Source organism: Staurois parvus, unplaced genomic scaffold, assembly GCF_062004578.1.
Source record: "Staurois parvus isolate SC_StPar_1 unplaced genomic scaffold, SC_StPar_1.0 ptg002181l, whole genome shotgun sequence".
In the NCBI taxonomy this organism is placed as follows: domain Eukaryota; kingdom Metazoa; phylum Chordata; class Amphibia; order Anura; family Ranidae; genus Staurois; species Staurois parvus.
The window spans coordinates 212151-236881 of NW_028319977.1; the positions used below are offsets into that span (position 1 = coordinate 212151).

The following is a 24731-nucleotide window of genomic DNA, read 5'->3' on the forward strand; positions in this document are numbered from 1 at the left end:
TGCATCAATCTTAGTCATTAAAGAGGTTTTACTTGCCACTATAGTTGCCAGAATGGCCATTGTAAAAGAGATCTCCGAGACTTCTGCAAGAGGGTTGTGAGAACAGCTCATGGCACGTCCGTCTATGCTCACATCTCAGGCCACCCCCTTCCCACTATAAAAAAATTGCATAAAATAAAATATATGTTAAACGTAGCCAAATGCTGCAATATTTTGTGTCTATTCGAGACTCTCCATCACTTAAAACATTTTTGGGAATTTGTGTTGATTGCTGGTAGACATTCCCCTAATGTACAGAATCTGGGGTAGCTTGCACATGAGGTCTCTGGAGAGATCATTAGGTAGATCTGGAAATGTCACTTGGGTATTCTGGATAGATAATTGGCTAATCTATCCAGGGTGATGTATCTGTCAAAACACCCATGTACTGGTAATTAACTTGATCTTTCATACTAAAGCTCAATTCCAGGTATGTTCAGTTATGTGTCAAACAGTGGCCTAGTCCACTTGTCTAGCAATGGCCAGTCCTCTGATGCTCTTACATGAAAGTTGTTCTCTGCAGTATTGTTCTGTGGTATGCAGATTCACTTCCAGGGGGTATGTCCATGGTGTCCAAATTTCATTCTTGGCATTATTCAACCTGTAATAAAGAAAAGGCAGAACAGGAGATAGTAAGCATACCTCCCAACATCAGAACTTGAAAAAGAGGGACAATCCTGAACAAAAAATTCCCAATGAAGTGTTATTAAAGGCATTTTTTTTATTAAAAAAAAACCATCATATTTACCTGCATACCTGATCTGTGCAGTCGTTTGCACAGCCCTGATCCTCCTCTTCTCAGGTCCCCTGCTGGCACTCCTGGCCCCTCCGTTTAGCTGAGTGCCCCCACAGCAAGCAACCTGCTATGGGGGCATCAAAGTAGGCTTGCTTCCAAACCACTGCTCTGCGTGTCTATTCACACACAGAGCTGTGGCTCAGCCCCACCCCCTCCCTCTCCTCACTGGTTGTAATTTACAGCCAATGGCTCCCGATGCTGTCTCAGCCAGTGAGGGGGGAGAGCCCCTAGAAAGACAAAGCTCCCGTGCACATTGCTGGACCGCGATGGGGCACAGGTAAGTTCTAGGTGGGCTTCGGAGGGGAGCTGCACACAGAAGGTTTTTTTAAAAACAACATAGTAATGCTGCAACCCATATATCTTGATTCCAAAGATGCCACAGGTGCTCGATCCACAAATGCTCAGCTGAACACAATACTTGGTGAAAAGAGGGTCCTCACGACCGTAGTTGCTCTTAAGATTCTTGTATTTATTGAAAAGATACAGTGTGTTTTTTTTTTTATGTTTGTTTTTAGTTTTTTCTTTTTCTTTCAACCCTCTCCCCCTCTTTTTCCTCACTCTCTCTATCCTACACTCTTACCATTACCTTCCCACTTCTTTGTGTTTAGGTGAACTTCGATTACCAGAAGACCCACAGGTACAAATACAGTTCTTCAGCTTCCTCCCCCAGGGGTGGACATCCAATTACCCACTGATATAACCACCCTTTCACCGTGTTTTGCATTGCATTTTGGAATTAACCACCTCCCGCCCGCCATATAGTAATATGACGGGCGCAAGGTGGTTCTCTCGTTATGGGAGGATGTCATATGATGTCCTCCCATTCTCACTCAGGGAGCATGCAGCGTGGTGATCGGCAGTGCGCTGTGTCCCTCGGAAACAGCGGATCACCGATCATGGAAAGAGCCGAAGATGTTGGCTCGGTCGTGTGATCAGCTGCGTCCAATCACAGCTCATCACATCTAAACAGGGAAATGCCGGTTATCGGCATTTCTCTCCTCTTGAGCTGTCACGCTGACAGAGGAGAGGAGAGCCGGTAATCGGCTTTCCGTGGAGGGGACATGTACACTGATCATCAGGGCCCTGATGATCAGTGTAGCCCCAGCAGTGCCACCAGTGCCTTCTGTTAGTGCTCATCAGTGCCTCGCGCCAGTGCCCATCAGTACCACATCAGTGCCACATATCAGTGCATACCAGTGCACATCAATGCCACATATCAGTGCCTACCTGAGGTGCCTTTCAGTGTCACCCACCAGTACCAGTCAGTGCCACCTATCAATGCCAATCAGTGCCATCTATCAGTGCTGCCAATCAGTGCCACCTATCAGTGCCAGTCAGTGCCGCCTATCAGTGCCAGTCAGTGCTGCCTATCAGTGCACATCAGTGCTGCCTATCAGTGCCTGTCAGTGCCGCCTAACGGTGCCAGTCAGTGCCATCTATCAGTGTTAGTCAGTGCCGCCTGACAGTGCCAGTCAGTGCCGCCTATCAGTGCTGCCTATAAGTGCCATATATCAGTGCCATGTATCAGTGCTGCCTTTCAGTGCCCATCAGTGATGCCTGTCAATGCCCATCAGTGCCACCTACCAGTGCCTCCTCATCAGTGCCCATCAGTGCCACCTATCAGTGTCCATCAGTGCAGCCTATCAGTGCCCATCAGTGCAGCCTCATTAGTGCACATCAGTGAAGGAGAAAAATCACTTATTTACAAAATTTTATAACAAAAACTAAGAAAAAACATTTTTTTTCAAAATTTTCAGTGGTTTTTGGTTTGTTTAAGAAAAAATAAAAAAAACCAGAGGTGATTAAATACCACCAAAATAAAGCTCTATCTGTCACAAAAAAAATGATAAAAATTTCATATGTGTACAGTGTTGCATGACCGCGCAATTGTTATTCAAAGTGTGACAGCGCTGAAAGCTGGAAATTGGCCTGGGCAGGAAGGAGGTATAAATGCCCTGTAGGCGAGGGGTTAAAGGGACTATATGAGGATTTGCTGATTCATGTACCCAATTGTTATGTTCACTTCATTCTTCATGTCTGTTTTTGTTTGGATTTTGTTTTCCATTTATTCTTGTTTACAGCATTGTCATGTGATGAAACTATGTATACTTCAGATGTATATCCCGACAGGGGATACTGGCATTTGCTGAGAATTTCCATGCTCCGAATGTAACCTGTATATGTTATCATTGTGCCTCTTTTCTCAATAAAATTGTTTTTGGAAAAAAAAAAGAAAATTTACAGTGTGAAAGTTGCAAATACAAAAAAGTTGACGTGTTTCAGCCTACACGGCCTTAGTCATAACTTAACCCAAGGTCATGTAGGCTGAAACGCATCAACTTTTCTCTATTCGGAAATTTTACACTGTATTTTCAATTAAATACAAGAATCTTAAGAGCAATTACGGTCGTGCGGATTCTCTTTTCACCACAGAAGGTTTTTTACCTTCATGCACACAAGGCAAGAAGGTAAAAAAAACATTGAACCCTTACAACCACTTTAGGCTGAATATTGGGTGTGGTCTAAGAGATTATGGTTAAATACAGTCTAAGCCAACATGCAGTATACACTGCACCAGGGGCAGACTGACAACTCATGGGGCCCCCGGGCAATAGGGGATCATGGGGCCCCTGTGTCCTTGCCCACACTCAAAAAAAGCCTATAAAAAAGGTACCAGGGGCATTTCATGGGGCCCTCTACTGACCCCGGGCACTCGGGCAGTGCCCGAGTGCTTGAATGGTCAGTCCACCCCTGCACTGCACACACATCCCAAAGTTCTTGAACCCACAATATACTCGTTTTACTCGTATACTGTGCCATAAGTGGCAGTCCTATAGACACACATAACCCTAACGGATATTGTTTTAACAGAATACAGACAGAGAGCAAACACTTTGTCTATACCAACCCTAATTTTTTTTTTAACTTTTCAAATATTTTTATTTTCAAAATTGACAGTTACAGTATCGACAGATAGAATTACAGATTTGTACATAAGAAATGATGCAATAGCTAACAAATCCCAAGGGTTACAATACATGGTGTATAACATGGACAGAGCAGGATACAGACAATCAATCAAGACCTGTCAGTCTTCTGAGCGTCGTCTAGCAATCTCATTGACGAACGTCTACTTTGCAATTAGTAAATGTGAAATCACGTCTGGCACATTTTTAGGTGCAATACCGGATATGTTCCCTAGATGGCGCACAAGCGTGGGCCCCGTTGGCATTTTCCTTTAGCAAAAGAGAATACTTAGAATGTAACATAATTAGTACACCTATATTATTATTATTATTATTATTTTTTTTTTTTTGCTGTTTCTCCAAAATGATCAGACTAATGCATTTACTAATGAATGTTATACATTCTATTTTCAAATGTTAAACATTTTCACACTTATATCTCAAATAATTTGGATAGTTCTAATTTCCCGATATAATGATATATCTTCATTCTCTTTAATCATGTAACTATTCTATGTTAAAGTCAAGTGCAGCGCTATAAATGCATGTGATCAATAATGAACGCATGTAAAAACCAAAAAGTGCAAATAATTGCAATAATGATGTAAAATGGTAAATGGTGCTAAAATAAGTTCATATAATCATTCCTGAATAATGGAATGTCCTTCGTGTGAGAGTACCAACTCAGAGAGTGCCTATGAATGGCACGTGTGGTTTCTCCGTGACGGACAGTAGTGCATGAACTCGTGAAAGATAAACCACCCTTGGGACTGGTCTACACTCACCAGAACAAAAATATTAATGCGCATATGTTATACACATCACACATCTGGGGGTGCAGCGGTATGCTGGCAGCTATGGTTTAGTCATCCAGCTCCATCCATCCATCCATCAGGGTGGGTGCCCAAATGGTCCTGGGGAGGAATTAGCTCAGCCACAGGAGCCAGAAACACTGTCACAGGGGTGGATGACCTTTCACGAGTTCATGCACTACTGTTCGTGGTTATATTTATCTTGTGTAATACCATTTTAGTAGTCTATATCATTTGACCAGCGCTCGCTCTATCATTTTTAAACAATGTAACTATTCTACATTGTAGTTCAAACTGTGTCTCCCACAGTGGTTTAGTGGTTAGAGCTCAGAACTTACAGCACTTGGGTCATGGGTTCTAATCCTAGTTTGCATGCTTTCCCTGTATGGATGTGTTTCTGCCACCACTCAGAAGACATGCTGCTAGGTTCATTGGACCTAGTTACATGGCTGAGTTTCTGCCCTTAGATTATTAGTTCCTTGACATTTATGAACGTTAAAAAAATGGAGATCAATTTTCTGGGTTGTGTCAGTGCCAGGAATATTGATCAATCAATTATGATTTTGCCTAATGACTAGAAAGTGGATGAATGTTACCTGCGTCCTGTTCTTCTGCCAATTAGGAAATGTGCCCCTGGTACCTTTTTCATAGGCTTTTTTTAGTTTGGGCAAGGACACAGGGGCCCCATGATCCCCTATTGCCCAGGGGCCCCATGAGTTGTCAGTCCGCCCCTGGGTCAGACATTGTCTCCAAGAGATCAAATATTTAAAAAGAAACAAAAAGAAACAAACTGAAAGGAAGAAAAAGAAAGAATTAGTGCAAAAGTACAAAAATGTGTACATATTCAGTCACTGGTCAGCAGAAAGAAAAAATATCTGACCTTGGTGGTGAGCTGGAGGAAAGAAGACCTAACATTGGTGGTCAACAAGAGAAATAAATATTTCAACTTGGGTATCGAGTGGAAAAGAAAGGAAGGAAAGTATGGACGCTACAATTATTGATCTTATTTTGGAAATGTTAGTTCCCTGGCTGTCTCTGACCTCAATGCTAATGGGGAAGAAGCAAGCACCAAATGAAGAGCTAGTAAAGTTAGGAGTCGAGTGTAGTGACTCATAAGCCGGTAAAACCTTTGGATCAGCATAAAAGACAGGTAATTAGCATTTTTGAAAGGAGAATTCAAAAATGTCAACCTGCATATTTTCTCCTCATGAGTTTCAGTGTGTGACTTTCAATGTAGTTTAGTCATTAACCGCTAATTTGCCGCAGTATAGCAGATATACTGCTACACGCCAGCACAGGTGCGCAAAATCATGTATATATACGTGAATTTGCATTTCCGGGTAGGGGGCACACGTGAACCATGCGCGCACCTTCCCACGCCACCGTCCATGGCCGCAGATGTCAATCACCAGGTTCCGGCCAGTGATTACCCGCCGACGCCCGGTGATTACCGACAATCACTGATGGGGAGGAAGACTGTTTTGTTTACAAACAGTCTTCCTCCCTGTCAGCTTGGGCCAGGGGCGGACTGACCATTTGGAAACTCGGGTACTGCCCCAGGGCCCGGGGGCAGTAGGGGGCCCCATGAAATGCCCCGATACCTTTTTCATAGGCTTTTTTGAGTTTGGGCAAGGACACAGGGGCCCCATGATCCCCTATTGCCCGGGGGCCCCATGAGTTGTCAGTCCGCCCCTGGCTTGGGCACACTGTTCAGGATGGCTGTGCACAGCACAGCCATCCTGATCAGTGTGCTTACAGTGAAGCACACACCCCTCAACCCCTAGTAAAACACTCCCTACACACAGTTAACCCTTTGATCACCCCTCACATTAATCCCTTCCTGCCCAGTGTCATTAGTACAGTGTCAGTGCTGTTTTTTAGCACTGATCACTGTATTGGTGTCACTGGGAATGTCAGTGACACCAATTTAGTACGAGATAGAGAGAAAACAGGTGGCGCACACACCTAGTGCATTATCCAAGGTTTATTGTAGGAATGAAATAATAAAAACATACTCACAGACGAAGCATGTATCTAAAAAGCATAGAAAAATGACAATGGCCACAACGGCGGGCAAGGTGTTCTCACTGTCAGTGCGGTCAAATGACTGATGCGGGGACGAAGCTGATGACCAACCTCTGATGCTGATGTATGATGTATGGACAGAAAGAGCCTCGCTGTTGATGCCTGATACCAATTTAGTACCCCCCGTGTCAAATGCCCACTGCAGTCCCATTAAAAGTCACTGATTGCCGCCATTACTAGCAGGAAAAAAAAATCCCAGTATCTATACCGCCATTTGTAAACACTATATTTCACGTAAACCAGTTAATTTAAACGTATTGGGATTTTTTAGCAAAGACATGTCACAGAATACTTTTTGGCCTAAATTTATGACAAAATTCGATTTTTTAAATTTTTTTACTGGACATGTTTAATAGCAAAAAGTCCAAAATATTGTCTGTCTTTTTTTGCTTATAGCACAGAAAATAAAAAAAAGCACAGGCGATCAAATACCACCGAACGAAAGCTCAATTTGTGGGAAATAAAGGATCTCAATTTCATCTGGGTGAGGCATTGCATGACCGCGCAATTGTCAGTTAAAGTAATGCAGCGCCATAACGCAAAAAAAATGGCCTTGGCAGGAAGGGGGGTAAATAATCTGGAGAGCAAATGGTTACAATGTTCAGAGCATATTATTGTAATACAATGTAGTTGACAATATAATATAACATTTTACATTTGTTCTTGTCATGTCTTTGCTGTCCTTAAAAAAAAGGAAATTTCTATTACTGTATGCCAAGTAAAGTCTCAGTAAAACTCACAACCTAAAATAACTAAGGTGCAAAGGGATTTATTCAAATGTAATGACTATAAAATTGATTCACAGATTTCAATATCCAAATGTCATACAAAACATGACGCAAACAAATCTATCTTTAATATATCCTCAGGACTCTCATATCTCACAGAGCAGTCAGTGTCAAACACTAAAAATCTCCTGCTGGATATCTACAGAAAACCAGATTCTCTGGGAACAGTACATGTCACCTTGAACTAATCATGCATTCTGCTTGTTTAGTATCGTTATTAATTGTTATTTTTACTTTGATCTTCATTGGGTTCTTTCTAAACGGATTCATTTTTGTGAAACACTTCATTGGCTGGGTACAAGGCAAACGACTCCAAGCTATTGACATCATCATGGCAAGCCTGGGCTTGGTGAGGATTATTCTTCTTTTATATACATCGGTTACAACTTGTGTGTTGATTTCAGTTGATTTTAGGAATTCGGTTACGATAAATATTAATTACGTTATCACTACAAACGCATTTGTCGAGTTCTGCAGCGTGTGGTGGGGCACTGTGCTCTGTGTCTTCTACTGTGTGAAGATCACCAACTACAGCAGCAGATTATTCATAAAACTCAAGATGAAAATCTCTGGGATGGTCCCCTGGCTTCTTCTGGGGTCAATGATGGTGTCTCTTCTTTCTAGTCTTCCATATGGCTTGTGTGTATATTCATTTCAGAAGGTAAATTCCACCCATATTCACAATGGAACAAGCAGTGAAGATATAGAGCTACACATAAACCTTGTCAATTTTTACATTATCTACATTAGTGGCTCCTTTGTGCAATTTCTCATCTTTTGCATATGCACTTTCTTTTTGGTAGTACCGCTCTTCCAGCACACTCGAAATATGAACAATAACAAGACTGGATTTACAAAAAGTCAACTCAATGTCTATTCAAGTGCTATTAGGAATACGTTCTCATTTTTTATCTTTTATACCCTCTATTTTATAAATAGAATTTTATTGCCCTTAAGTTTTCAGATGAACAATCTTTTTTTTTCTTTAACATGCTGTCTTTTCCTGGTTGTCTACCCAAGCCTGCACTCTGCTGTTTTAATTTTAAGCAACGTAAAACTGAAGCAATCCATTATTGATGTGTTCCATTGCTTAAAGTAATGTAATTCAGATTAACATCATTTACGTTAGCAAAGCTATTGGTGGACTGTAATATGATGGTGTCAATGCAATATCATTTTTGAACAGTATGGACATCTCAAAAAGTTCCTAGAGTCAGTTTTATGCCTGATTGCATGTGTTCCCACCTGAATACGGACAGATTTTGAATTTGAGGAAATAACTTAAACCCAACTCAGACCATCACACCACTTTAGATATGGATTTCTAAGTGGATAGAGACATGTCGCATGTGACCCTCCAAAGCTAAAGTATGGGACATTTTTACCCCAGGTAGCCAAGGAATACTTAGCTATTGGAAAAACACGGTTATCCTTATTTATAACCACATTCCTTATGCAATAACTTATGTTAAATCTAACCCAAAAGTTAAAAAAATTGATGTTGATATTGTCTTAGAATCTCGAAGAAAAAAAAAAAAAACACTGATTGACAGAGACTGATACTGAATGGCTTAGCAAAGAATCTGAGGAATGTAAACAGGTATCTAAACCACTGACAAAGAAAACATTTCAGGTGCTAAGTGGTTTTCTTGTCAATATTACAATGCAATCAAACGTGGGTTTATACATTTTAAAACTGTTTAACTAAATTACAATCATACTTGCTATGCTATGCCAGCATTTTCTGGTATTGTGGTATGAAGAGATTACAAATTCAGAGCTGAGGCAATTACTATAAGAACACACTATCTACATGATTGGAACTTGCCTGAAAGTTTTTCAAAAGTTTTTTTCACTAGGTCACTGGTCAAAATCTGTGGACAACTGACCATCAGATCTACTTATATACAGTAAATAGTATGTGGACAGGGAAGGATACTGGCAAAGCCACAGCATACTAATACATTTTAGACAATTATGTTCAGCCAACTTAATTGCAAAAGTTTTGGAAAGATGTTTTTTTTTCAGCATGACTGTACAAAGCAGTTCCCTAAAGATATGTTTTGACCAGTTTTGTTTGGAGGTACATGAGTGGCCTGCTTGGAGATCTGATAATGTTTTTGAACATCTTTGGGATGCCAGTCTAAGTCAACTCTTCTAGTCTAACATTCCTCACCTTGACAAATACGAATATTCTTTTGCCTGAATGGGAACAACAATTCCACTCCACAAACCTATGATAATCCTTCCCTGAAGGGTTGAGGTAATTTTAGACACAAAAAGCGGTAGGGGAGGGAGTCCATGGTTTTGTAATGAGATGTCCCGTAAGTTCATGTATGTGCACTGGTTAGCTGTTTTTAAATGTTTTGCCATATAGAGTGTGTTATTGAGCCAATAATGAATCCTTACTAATATGATTGATTCAGATTTTGTAATATGAGTAAACAGCAGGGGTGGACTGACCATTTGGAAACTCCAAATTATAAAATTATAAAATTTTAGTTTGGGTACAATGTTGTAGGAACGCGCAATTGTCATTCAAAGTGTGAGAGCACTGAAACCTGAAAATTGGTCTGGGCAGGAAGGCACTGCCCGAGAGCTCGGGGTCAGTAGGGGGCCCCATGAGATGCCCCTTTTTCATAGGCTTTTTTGAGTTTGGGCAAGGACACAGGGGCCCCATGATCCCCTATTGCCTGGGGGCCCCATGAGTTGTCAGTCCGCCCCTGGTAAGCAGGTTTGGATAGATGCACACAAACGGGACAGCGCTGCAATTCTGAAATTCCAAACCCGTGAGAAAGATTTTCACATCAGTGCCCCACTCATAGCCTCAGCAAGATTTTCCAATACCACAATCAAAAGAGCTAACACCTCGATGTAGTGCAGTAAAAAAAAAAAAGCTTTATTGTAGATCATGTGGTACAAGGAGGATAAAATCCAGCACAGCAAAGTTGACACGTTTCAGCCACCACGGCTCCTGTGGATCAGTTAATTCTGCACTCATGAGTCCTGTTTTAGCCCGCTTTCAGCTGACACCACAGAGCTAGTCCAAGCTGGGGAAAGATTGTGACCAGATCCACACAGGATCCAGGACTGGCATATGGCTCAGCCTCCCAGCAAGCCAGCCCCATCCACAACAATGGCACTCCACCGAGTGCTGGGGGGGGGCAGAGAAGACAGCGTTGATTGACAGTCACCGCTCTCCGCTCGGAGCAGCTAAGAGAACTGAGCGATCAGTAGTATCTGTCATGCTTAATTGTGCAAACTTCAAAGAATCTCCCCACCAACTGCAATATGGGTTAAAGGAGAAATACAGCCAAAGCTCTGATTGCTCAGTTCTGACCTTTTAAAGATTCCCTCTCTCTTTGCCTTTTAAACTTGCTATTTCTTGAAAATTATGTAAATTTTGTTTTATGTTATGTTGTCTACATTTGTGTCTGTTACCATTGTACAGCCTTATCACTATACATAATAAATACATAATCCACATAATAAAGGCATGGATCCTGAGGAAGCAAAAATATTGTGAAACACGTTGATCCACTGCACCATTTTGTAACCAAAACATGTGTTTGTTACACTCAAATTAAGATGGCATCTGATACATTTTGGTCTATCATTTTAATGTCTTTAATGATGTAATAAATTAATTTAGTAAATCCATCCCATAATGCCCTTTATTTTTAAAAAATGCCCCAAAATGTCCAAAACATAATATGTCAAGAATTAAATGTCTGATGATCATCATCTTGAGCCCATATTAAGTTGCAAATCATACAGTATCTATTTTTTTGACATTCAACTGCTGGCAGGTGAGCTATCATTCATGACAAAGTATCAGAGGGTGAGGATCATCTGAATGGCTCATGTCATATTTAAACTGATGATTCCTTGCAACATTATTATTTTATATATATATATATATACTATATTGTCAAAAGTATTGGGACACCCCTCCAAATCATTGGATTCAGGTATTCCAATCACCTCCATGGCCACAGGTGTATAAAAGCAAGCACCTAGGCATGCAGACTGCATCTACAAACATTTGTGAAAGAATGGGTCGCTCTCAGGAGCTCAGTGAATTCAAGCGTGGTACCGTGATAGGTTGTCACCTGTGCAATAAGTCCATGCGTGAAATTTTCCAGCTACTAAATATTCCACGGTCAACTGTTAGTGGTATTATAACAAGTTGAAGCAACTGGGAACAACAGCAACTCAGCCACCAAGTGGTAGGCCTCAAAAAATGTCAGAGGGGGCTGAAGTGCACAGTGTGCAGAAGTTGCCAACTGTCTGCAGAGTCAATAGCTAAAGACCTCTAAATTCATGTGACATTCAGATTAGCACAACAACAGTGCATAGAGAGCTTCATGGAATGCGTTTCCATAGCCGAGCAGCTGCATCCAAGCCTTACATCACCAGGTGCAATGCAAAGTGCTGGATGCAGTGGTGTAAAGCACGCCACCACTGGACTCTAGAGCAGTGGAGATGTGTTCTCTGGAGTGACCAATCACACTTCTCTGTTTGGCAATCCAATGGACATGTCTGGGTTTGGCTGTTGCCAGGAGAATGGTACTTGCCTGACTGTATTGTTCCAAGTGTAAAGTTTGGTGGAGGGGGATTATGGTGTAGGGTTGGGCTTTGACCCCTTAGTTTCATTGAAGGGAACTCTTAAGGCATCACCATACCAAGACAGTTTGGAAAATTTCATGCTCCCAACTTTGTGGGAACAATAATTTGGGGATGGCTCCTTCCTATTCCATCATGACTGCACACCAGTGCACAAAGAACGAGATTTAAAAATCATTTAAAAAACAAGATTGATGCAATTTGTAGGGGCAGCTCCACTTCACAGACATCTGTTCCACTTAGCATACCTTATACTAAACCTCCCTCATCATTTTCCTCTTTTGACCTTGCTACTACTGAAGAGGTCATTAAAGTTTTCTCAGAAGCCCATCTCACCACCTGCCCCCTGGATCCTGTCCCCTCTCAACTACTATGATCACCCTCTTCTTCTATCCTATGCTCCCTCACTCACTCACTTCTTCAATCTCTCCCTCTCTACTGGTGCATTCCCCACCCCTCTAAAGCATGTACAGATCACTCCCATTCTTAAAAAGCCCTCGCTGGACCCCACCAGCCTGAACAACTTAAGACCCATCTCCCTGCTCATGTGTACCTCTAAACTCTTAGAACGCCTAGTCTACAATCACCTGAGCTTCTACCTCACTGACAACAACCTTCTTGACCCTTTACACTGAAACTGCCTTACTGAAACTCACTAATGATTTACTAACTGCTAAAACCAATGGCCACTACTCCATACTCATCCCAAACCAATGGCCACTACTCCGTACTCATCCCAACCAATGGCCACTACTCCCTACTCATCCCAACCAATGGCCACTACTCCATACGGTCACTACTTGACCTCTCTGCGGCTTTTGATACTGTTGACCATCCCCTCCTCCTCAAAAAATTCCACTCTCTTGGCCTCCGAGACTCTGCTCTCTTTTGGGTTCTCCTCCTACCTATTGTAGCGCTCCTTCAGCATTATCTATAACTCCATCTCCTCCTCTCCACTTCCTCTTTCTGTAGGGGTCCCTCAAGGTTCTTTCCTTGGACCTCTTCTCTTCTCCATCTACACCTCCTCCCTTGGTCACTTGATAAACTCCCATGGCTTCAAGTACCATGCAGGGGTGGACTGACAACTCATGGGGCCCCGGGCAATAGGGGATCATGGGGCCTCTATGTCCTTGCCCACACTCAAAAAAAGCCTATAAAAGGTACCAGGGGCATTTCATGGGGTCCCCAACTGACCCCGGACCCTCGGGCAGTGCCTAACTGCTCAAATGGTCAGTCCCCCCCTGTTGCCATCTCTATGCTGATGACACACAAATCAATCTTTCTACTCCTCACCTCACCCCTTCAGTCTCCTCTCGCATTACTAATCTATTAAGTGACATATCAGCATGGATGTCACTCCACTTCCTCAAACTAAATCTTTCCAAAACGGAACTCATACTATTTTCTCCAGCCTGTGCCCCCTCCCCTGACTTCTCCATCAAGATCAATAATACAACCATCAGTCCCTCCCCTCATGCCAGGGTACTAGGTGTAATCCTAGACTCCCATCTGTCCTTTCAGCCCCAAATCCAATCACTGTCCAAATCTTGTAGACTTCACCTCCGCAACATCTTCAAGATATGCCCATTCTTAACCTCTGAAACCGCTAAGCAACTTATTCACTCCCTTGTTATCTCTTGCCTTGACTATTGTAACTCCCTCCTCATTGGCCTACCTCATCGCAGGCTATCCCCTCTTCAATCTATCATGAATGCTGCTGCCAGACTCATCCACCTTACTAACTGTTCTGTATCTGCCACCTCTCTCTGCCAATCCCTCCACTGGTCTCCATTCAGTGTCCTCCATCCCTCTTTGCCAATCCCTCCACTGGCTCCCCATTGCCCAATAAATACAATTCAAAACATTAACAAGAACATATAAAGCCATTTATAACTCTGCCCCAAATTACATCACCAATCTTGTCTCCAAATATCACCCAAACCGTCCTCTCCGCTCCTCCCATGACCTCCTGCTTTCTAGCTCCCTTATCTTCTCCTCCCATACTCATCTCCATGACTTCTCCAGAGCCTCTGCCATGCTCTGGAACTCTCTACCCCAATCTATTTGACTATCGCCTATTCTGCCCACTTTTAAGCAATCTCTGGAAACCTATCTCTTCAGGGAAGCCTATCCTGCCTTCAGCTGATAACAGAATCTTCTATTCCTTTTCCTCAGTTCATCCCCCACAGTTTTTACCTTTTGTACCATCAGACCCTCCCTTTTAAATTGTAAGCTGCAAGAAGCAGGTAGCTCCTAAACCTCTTTTATTGAACAGTATCATTGCTGTATTGTCTCCCTTTATATTGTAAAGAACTGAGCAAACTGTTGTAGCTATATAAATCCTGTATAATAATAATAACAAAGCAAGGTCCATGAAGACATGGATGAGCGAGTTTGGGTTGGAGGAACTTGACTGGCCTACACAGAGTCCTTACCTCCACCTGTTAGAACACCTTTGGGATGAATAAGAGCGGAGACTGCGAGCCAGACCAGTGGACAGCCTTCTCAGAAGAGTTGAAGCTTTTATAGCTGCAAAGGGTGGGCCAGCTCAATATTGAACCCTACGGTCTAAGACTGGGATGCCATTAAAGTTCATGTACGTGTAAAGGCAGGCATCCCAATACTTTTGGCAATATAGTGTATATCAGTTTTGCTGTTTTTTTGTTTTTGTTTGCATCAGTACATGTTCCACATTATAGTGCCCAATAACTCTTGCCCTTTTTAAAAAAAAAGCTTGAAAATTGGCCCTGAAAAAGACCAATTTGTGGCCAAATAATTCAGTTTGGCCACAGGAGATTAGGCACCATTTATCCGAAGGACACTGCTTGAAACCTTGCATGTTCTCCTGTGATGTACATTTATTAAAATCTGCTCAAAACATGAAAAACAAAGGCAAGAGTTATATTTGTTTTCTATCAATGTATGATTCTTCTATATGTCTCATGAAGTGACATGTTATAAGGACATCCTGGGTTTTCTTAGCCCATTGGATACCTTTTTGAAAAGCTCCATCATTTTTGATAACCTTCCCATTTCATTTCTGCTTTCTCAAATGTGGCAGAGACTTACTGGCCTCTGTTTCCTCCTCTGCCCGCTTTATTTGATAGCATATATATATGCAAAAAGAAATGAAATATAAGACATTTTCCACATGGACAAAATTGCAACAACCAACAATCAGCACCAACTCCAGAAATTGCCCCATTGAATGGGCATATTTGCTAGTTAAAACAGTTGGAAGATACTTAGCACCAAACAACTGTAAAGACAATATATACTTTGGTCTGCAATATGTAATGTGCAGTGGTCAGGAGTGTTTGATGTACAGCACAATGTACGGAGTATAACAGCCAGCACTATGTAATCTACAATAGTCATATTGCCTCTTATATTGCTGGAGTAGGAAAATAAAGTGTCCAAGTATGGGGACAGTGGTAGCAAAAAATATATAGAGTCACTGGTCAACAGGAGTAAAACATTCCCAATTTAGGTAGTCGGTGGAAGGAAAAATTAGGAAGCTACCATTGGCAATCTGTATACTAAAATACTAGTTGCCTGGCTGTCCCTGGCCTCAATACTTTCTCAGTCGCCAATGAGGGACAAGCAAGAACCAAGTGAAATGAGCAGAAAGTCAAGTGTCCCGGGTAGTGACACAAATTGTTGAAACCTTTGAATCAGCATGACAGCTAAGCAATTCACCTTTTCAAAAGGAGAGTTCATGAATATTTTCTCAGTATAAGTACATTGATTGACTATAAATATATTTAAGTCATTAAAAACTTTCATACAACATTCTGAGCAATTACATTAAATGCCATTTAATTTACACAAAATATTTGAGAATTTTATAATGAAAATTCTTACACTATTTCTTGTCATTTTTTTTGTTGCCCGTGGAAAAAATGACTTTGCTATTAATATCTTCTAAGTAAAACCTTAATAAATCTCATGACCTAAAATAGCTGAGGTGCACAGGTTTTCATTTAAATGTAAGGACTATAAACAGATTTCAATATTCAAATGTCATGCAAAACATGCTGCAAACAAATCTATCTTTAATATAGCCTCAGGAATATCTATCAGAGCAGCCTGTGTCAAGCATGAAAAACATTCTGCTGGCTATTTAGAAGAAACCAGATTCTCTGCTAACACTACATGTAAGGCTGGCCATACACTATATAATTTTCTGTTCAATTTCTGCCCTATTTCCTTTAGATTTACCTTCAACTATGTAGTGCAATTCCTCCGGGTGCTCCAGTTTCCTCCCACACTCCAAAGACATTCTGGTAGGTTAATTGGCTCCTGTCTAAATTGTCCTAGTTTCATCCCTGGCCATGCGGGATCTCCTGCATGGTAGGGGTTGGGGAAAGACCTGGCAACCTACCCTGTAAAATAATTGCTAATAGAATTCATGGAAAAAGTTGCTTGCAGTGACGGTCCATGCAATTGAATTGATTCATTATATATACTCAAAATTTGTGAACAACTGCCCATCTGGACTACCAATGTGAAAAATGTATGTGGACATCCATCCATAATGCTTGAGTTCTGGTGCTGTCAGTGAAGAGTATTATTATTATTATACAGGATTTTTATAGCAATAAAAACGAGGTAAGTGAGCGCTAAGAACTCAAATAATAAATAAAGGTGAGTCAAGCAGCTGAACACCAAAAGGTACCATATAAAAACCTTCAAAATGATCAAATAAAGCAGGGTGCAGCGCTAAAATGATCTGCTAAATAACATAAAATGTTATACACAAATACGATATAAATTGAATTTTATTTATTTTTTATTTGAGGATTTATATACAGTTTGCTCAGCGCTTTACAAAATAACGGGAGACAATACAGCAACAATACAGTTCAATACAAGAGGGTTAGGAGGGCCTGATCCTGGGAGCTTACAATCAAAAAGGGAGGGGCTGGTGGTACAAAAGGTAGTAACTGTGGGGGATGGACTGGTTGGAAGAGTAGAAGATTTTATTATTAGCTGAGAGCAGGATAGGCTTCCCAGAAGAGATAGGTTTTCAGAGATCGCCTAAAAGTGGGCAAAGTACCCACAAGAGTACTGTTAATGCTACAGCATCAGGGGCGGACTGACCATTTGGAAACTCGGGCACTGCCCGAGGGCCCGGGGTCAGTAGGGAGCCCCATGAGATGCCCCTGGTACCTTTTTCATAGGCTTTTTTGAGTTTGGGCAAGGACACAGGGGCCCCATGATCCCCTATTGCCCGAGGGCCCCATGAGTTGTCAGTCCGCCCCTGTACAGCATACAAAGACATTTTAGTCAATTATGTTCATCCAACCTTGTTCCAACAGTATGGCGAACAACCTATTATTATTCAATATTACTTTACAAAGCAGCTCACTAAAAATATGTTTTGACTAGTTTTATTTGGAGGAACATGAATGGCTTGTTCAGAGATCTGACTTCAACCCTATTGAACACCTTTGGGATGAATAGAAATGCCATTCCAAGCTAAGTTCATATACTGTAACCACCTGACTTAACACATATTCTTTTGGCTCAATGCAGACAATCTTCCAGTCCAAAATCTTTTGAAAAGATATCCTAGAACAGTTGAGACTGTTTTAGACAGAAAAAAGGGGGAGAGAACTCATAAAACCCATGGTTTTGTAATGTGATGTCCTTTAACTTCATATAGGTGTGAAGATTGGGTGTCTTCACGTTTGGCCATATAGTGTACATTACCTTATTGAGCCAATAATTAATTCTTCCTAATAGGCTTTATTCTAATTTATTTTCAAGAATAAACAGTTTCGGATCCCTTGAAAACCTACTTGTGCTTTTGCAATGAAGAGTGGGTCTCCTTGGTTCCTGCAGTTAATGGGCCAGTAGCCAATTGTTACTGATGATGCAGTGCAGGCTTTAGGCAATCACCATATCTTCACAATGACTTAGATACTCATAATTATTTACCAGATTTTTAAACATAGTTTTACTGCTTCAAATTTAAGCACTTTAGACCCCCTTTACCTTGTAAGAGCTTTTTCTCAGATGCCCTATAATTCATCTGACAAACTGTTACTTCAGATGACGTTCCTATTTAACTGCTTAGTAATTCCTAGTTAGTGTTCTAGTTTAGTCCTTTTACTCCTCTTTTTACCTTAAGCCTGGGTTCACATATATGGGGTGCGGTACATTGCATGAGATTCGCACAGGAACCACACCGCATTCCTGTGCAAATCACTTGCGATTTGTGTGTGGTGCGACTGGAGCCATACATTTTGTATGGCTCTATTTGCACCGCACCCACACCAAAAACATGCAGGACCCTTTTTTGGGCCCGCACTTGAATCGGATTGCATGGGTATTCACACCTATGCGATCTGATTCTGCACATCGCGGACCGCTTTCGGGGTGTTGTTAACTTACCATACATACCCGCAGCAGTTCGCATGAACAGGGTGCGATTCTGATGCGGTGCGGAATTCGCACTGAAAACGCTGCAAATTCCGCACCGCATCAGTGTGAACCCAGGCTTATATTCAGGAAACATTTTTTTATGTATACATTTGTTTCCTTTGCTTAGTGTGTGCAGCACTGCGTATAAACCATTAGATTTGTAATTAACATAACTATGTTGTGTGCAAAAACATTATTTTGGTGTCAAAGAAAAAGTGTGTTTTTGTATCTAAAGTTTTACTAGTTGTTTAAAAATAAAACTAGAAAAAATGTATTCAATTTTTGCATTGAACATGTTTTTTTTTTTAAATTTTAAAATTCTTAGAAAACAATACAATGAAAAAAGAAACATTTTTTACAAAAAAACAATATGTATGTACACTTTAAATTTCACAGGACAGTTTTATTACCAAAGCAAAAGGAACATGTATAACTACACCCTGTTCCAAATTATTATGCAAATTATATTTTTCTCATTTACCTAAATAATTGATGTAAATAACAGTCAGCATAATTCTCATGTTATCAACTATTAAGAGTACAATTCACATTTTATTGAACAAACCTCCTAATGATAACAGGATTTTTGTTCCAAATTATTCCACACAGTAAGTTTCAGAACACCTTATAGGTTGTAAAGAACTGAAAATTGTCATTTGTTGTGTTTGCAGCATATTTACTGAAGTCAAAAGCTATTTCAATCAAACTTTTAACAACATTGTAACTTTTTAAACATTTGAACAGGTCACGTTACATTGTAACATAGGACCCCTTATTTGATAGCAGCTTCACAAGTCTTGCATCCATTGAACTTGTGAGTTTTTGGACAGTTTCTGCTTGAATTTGTTTGCAAGATGTCAGAATAGCCTCCCAGAGCTGCTGTTTGGATGTAAACTGCCTCCCACCCTCATACATCTTTTGCTTGAGGATGCTCCAAAGGTTCTCAATAGGATTGAGGTCAGGGGAGGATGGAGGCCACACCATGACTTTCTCTCCTTTTATCCCCATAGCAGCCATTGATGCAGAGGTATTCTTTGCAGCATGAGATGGTGCATTGTCATGCATGAAGATGATTTTATTACAGAAAGCATAGTTCTTCCTTCTGTACCAGGGAAGAAAGTGGTCAGTCATAAACTCCACATACTTTGCAGAGGTCATTTTTACACCTTCGGGGCCCCTAAAGGGGCCGACCAGCTCTTTTCCCATGATTCCGGACCAAAACATGACTCCACCACCGCCTTACTGACGTCGCAGCCTTGTTGGAACAGGGTGATCGTCCACCAACCATCCACTACTCCATTCATCTGGACCATCCCAGGGTTGCACGGCACTCATCAGTGAACAGGACTGTTTGAAAATTAGTCTTCATGTATTTTTCTGCCCAATGCAGCCGTTTCTGCTTGTGAGCATTGGTTAGTGGTGGCCGAATAGAAGGTTTATGCACAGTGCACAGACTCTGGAGGACTCTACACCTTGATGTCCGTGGGACTCCAGAGGCACCAGCAGCTTCAAATATCTGTTTGCTGCTATGTAATGATATTTTAGCAGCTGCTCTCTTGATCCGATGCATGGATCTGGCAGAAATCTTCCTCAATGTGCCTTTATCTGAGCGAACCCGTCTGTGCTCTGAATCAGCCACAAATCTCTTAATAGTGCGATGATCACGCTTAATTTTTCATGAAATATCTAATGTTTTCATACCTCGTCCAAGGCATGGAACTATTTCACTCTTTTCGGCAGCAGAGAGATCCTTTTTCTTCCCCATATTGCTTGAAAATGGTGCTCTGCTTAATAATGTGGAACACCCTCCTTTAGTAGTTTTTCCTTAAATTGGGCTCACAGGCCAATCTAATTATCACAGGTGTCCGAGATTGTTTTCAGTGATCAAAAGAGCCCTGACACACAATGCCATCCATGAGTTACACTGAAAAACAAAATATTTCATCTTTGTGACACTTAAATAGAATTTGCAAATTAATTTGGAATAGGGTGTAATATCAAAAGGTCTCTCATTTAGAATTATTCCTTTGTATTATGTCATTGTCTATTTGATGTCTGCCTTTTTTTGTACCTTTTCCATCTGTTGTTACCCCCTTACCTTCCCCTTTCCAGTTATTTTAACCCTGTAAAATAATTTAATAAAATCAAATATATATTAAAAGTAGCCGCATGCTCTACTATTTTTGTGTCCTCACGTTCTCTCCTGTTGAACTATTTTTGGAAGTTTGTGTTGACTATTGATAGACATGATGTAGAGAGTAGCTTGCATATGAGTGTCCTTGGAGGGATCCTGGTAATCCTTGATAGATCAATTGGTAACTATTCTTTTTGCTTTGATCTCCATCGGGTTCTTGCTAAATGGATTAATTTTTATGAAAAATATCATTGGCTGGTTACAAGGCAAATGACTATAAGCTATTGATGTAATCACGGCAAGCCTGGGCTGGGTGAGAATGAGGGATGAACCACATGTACTTGGGTTTGGAGAACATTATCAAAACCACCAAATTCCAAATCCTGAATCCAAACCCTATTGAAATCAATGTGAGCCAAACTTTAGATATCAGTAATGGCCATTGTCAAGGGTAATAGCTCAAAAGGGCAACATTTAGGCTCCATTCTCACCAATGCGTTTTTCTTAGTCCTTTTTTGCACTACAGTCCATTTAACATGGTTTCCTATGGAACATGTTCACATCTTAGCTTTTCTGAACAGCTGCATTTTTAGAAAGGGTCGGGGACTTTTTTAAAAAGAAAAAAAGCAGCATTTTTGCTACAATAGAGTTCAATGGAGAAGCTGCTGAAATGCATGGTTGTGCGTTTTTACCCCGTTTTTGCCATGTTTTGCATTTTTATTCTGTCTAGCAACAAAAAAAAAATCCACTTTAACAAAAAAAGGAGTTGAACGAAACGCAAAAAGAAACAAAACCGCATCAAAAATGTGTGTAGAAGAATGCAAACCCAACTGCAAAAATCACTGGAGAAAGCATCAAATGCAAAATGCATACATGTGAATGGAGCCTTAAAATTCAAAAATCCTTAAAATTACATGTTTAGGAGATGTCTCAAAACTATACATGATTTTACAGAACAATCCGTTTCTCAACGACACTGTATTACGGCAGCACATATGTAAATTGCAGGTATGATCATTTAATCTGCTTTTACATTATTATGGGGCTTTCAAAGAGCAGCAGAAACCCAATATGACTGATTTCCCCTAAAAAAGTATTTCATCTTTTACACCCCCTGAAACGGCAGGATGAGTTTTGTGGTTTTCACCTTGTAAGGTCGATCCAGGAGAGTTGCCTACCAGTAATGGTTCCTTGACGACACAAATTCTAGGGTCCTTTCACAGACTCTGGAGCATGCATGAGCCTTGCCACCACAAGGGGAAGGAATCTGAATCCTTGGGGTTGCTGAGGATACAATTGTCCTCAGTTACTTCCCCCCAACGGTTTGTGAGGGATGAAACCCTCCCACTGAGGCCTGCCCCATGTCCTCCTCCTGCAACTGAATTCTGCCATGGCAACTGTATTCCTCCTACTCCTACTGTGTTCCTCCTGTACCTGATGAGGTCTCAAAGGGACAGTCTCTCCATATAGTAGGCTATGAGACACCAGGAAGTCCTTCTCTTCCTCTTGCTGCTTTCCCTCCACTGCCCTGTGTATAATGCCAAACGGTAGTTGGGTTGGGTCAATCAAATTGCAGGTAATCCACATGAACTTATACTCCCTTCTCCCAAGACACAAAAAATGCAATTCGCTAAAAAGTATTAGTGGCAGTATACAACAATGAATATAGACTGACAGTTGTTTTATGTTTCTTCCATTTGCGAATGATTGCACCAACTGTTGTCACCTTCTCACCAAGCTGCTTGGCCATAGTTTGGTAGCCCAGTCCAGCCTTGTGTAGGTCTACAATCTTGTCCCTGACATCCTTGGACAGCTCTTTGGTCTTTGCCATGGTGGAGAGTTTGGAATCTGATTGTTTGATTGCTCCTGTGGACAGGTGTCTTTTATACAGGTAACAAAATGAAATTAGCAGCACTCCCTTTAAGAGACTGCTTCTAATCTTAGCTTGTTACCTGTATGAAAGACACCTGGTAGCCAGAAATCCTGCTGAATGATGGGGGATCAAATACTTATTTCCCTCATGAACATGCAAATCAGTGCATCATTTGTTAGACATGCATTTCTTTTGAATGTTTTCTTGTTATTCTGTCTCTCAGTGTTACAATACACCGAACATTCGATTTTTAGACTTTGTGAGTGGACAAACATTCAAAATCAGCAGGGGATCAAATACTTATTTCCTTCACTGTAGCTGTAGTAGCACACTACACTGACAAATCTGTCCACCTTTAATACTGTCAATACCCATCTCTTCAGGGAAGCCTACCCCGCCCTCAGCTAACTGCCAATCTCCTCCGCTCTTCCTACTACTACATCCCCCACAGCTATCTCCTCCTGTACCACTATCCCCTCCCTCCTAAATTGTAAGCTCCAAGGAGCAGGGCCTTCGAACCCCTCGTGTATTGAATTGTATTGTTGCTGTATTGTCTCCCATTATAATGTACAGAGCTGAGAAAACTGTTGGCGCTATATAAATCCTGTATAATAATAATAATGTCCCTCACACTAAACTAACGCATTGAAACAGGGCCACGGGAAGAGCAGCCTTTTCTAGTGTGTGGGCTGGGACTTTGGACAAAACCATCACTGGCCAAAGTCTTGCAAATATTTGGTCATCCATTGTTTGTTTGCAATGCATTATGGGATGTTCAGCAGAACAATTCCTGTTGAATGTCTAGAATTGTTATATTTAATCCGAAATCTGAACAGCAAATGCTCACACCATACACAGTTCATTCCTAGTGAGGATTACTCTTCTTATGCATTCAACATTTGGAACTTTTGCATTGATTTTTTTTAGCCCTCGTGCACACAGCACCTGTTTTTGGCTTTTGACATTTTTTTTCTACAGCTAGTAAACCCCCCAGCATGTTATCCTGTGTCCATGCACACATACTGTAGACTGTAATCAATGCTTTTTGGCTGGGAAAAAAAACCCAGGACTAGTGGGTTTTTAGAGGCGTTTTTTAGCTGTAAAAATGCTCTAATGCTGAAAACCGTGGCAAAACGCGGTAAAATGCAGCAAACCGGCGTTTTGGGACTTTTCTTGACCAAAAAAGTTGTTTTTTTAAAAAAAAAAAAACGCTAAAAAACACAAAAAATGCAAACACTGGAAAACGTGGGAAAACTACGCTAATCACGGCAAAATGCCACTAAACGCTAATGCAAAAACTCTTAAAAAAGTGGAAAAACTCAGGTTTTTAACGTGACTTTACACAGCTAACATTACCAGCGTTATCAAAACGTCAAGTGTGCATGAGGGCTTAAGTTAAGGATTTTTTTAAAAAGATGTATGCTGATTTTATCGTCACCTCACAAGTATTTGTGGAACTCTGCAGTGTGATGTGGGCCACTGTGCTCTGTGTCTCCCACTGTGTGGAGATTATCAACTACAGCAGGAGAATTTTTCTAAAACTCAAAATGAGAATTTCTGGGATGGTCCCATGGCTTCTTCTGGGGTCAATGATGGTGGCTCTTCTTTCTGGTCTGCCATATGGATGGTGTGAATATTCAGTGTATTCCGCCTTGCTCCCTGTGAATAGGAACCAAGATGGCTGCAGCATTCTAGCGTGCATTCCAAAGGGCGGAAATGACACCAGCAGAAGTTGCTTTTGAATGGCCTTTTCCTGACAATCCTCTCCAGGCTGCGGTCATCCCTGCTGCTTGTGCACCTTTTTCTTCCACACTTTTCCCTTCCACATAACTTTCTATTAATGTGCTTTGATACAGCACTTTGGGAACATCAAACTTCTTTTGCAATTCCCTTTTGAGGCTTTCCCTCCTTATGAAGGGTGTCAATGATGGTTTTCTGCACAACTGTCAGGTCAGCAGTCTTTCCCATGATTGTGATTCCTACTGAACCAGACTGAGAGACCATTTAAAGGCTCAGGAACCCTTTGCAGGTGTTATGGCTTAATTAGCTGATTAGAGTGGGACACTTTGAGCCGAGAATATTGCACCTTTTCACAATATTCTCATGTTCTGAGATTGTGGATTTGGGGTTTTCATGAGCTGTAAGCCATAATCATCACAATGATGACAAATCATGGCTTGAAC

At 41.1% G+C, this 24731-nt stretch overlaps 1 protein-coding gene across 1 annotated transcript; it reads left to right on the forward strand.

The window, feature by feature from the left end:
* The first annotated feature begins 7817 nt into the window (after positions 1 to 7817).
* LOC149431676 (taste receptor type 2 member 39-like) lies at positions 7818 to 8585 on the forward strand. Its single transcript, XM_089665329.1, has one exon. It carries the CDS (start codon positions 7818 to 7820, stop codon positions 8583 to 8585), a length of 768 nt encoding a protein of 255 aa, XP_089521455.1.
* The last annotated feature ends 16146 nt before the right edge of the window (positions 8586 to 24731 follow it).

Bases quoted from the DNA above. Each gene is read 5' to 3' on its own strand.
- LOC149431676 (XM_089665329.1), top strand. From the start codon at position 7,818: ATGGCAAGCCTGGGCTTGGTGAGGATTATTCTTCTTTTATATACATCG.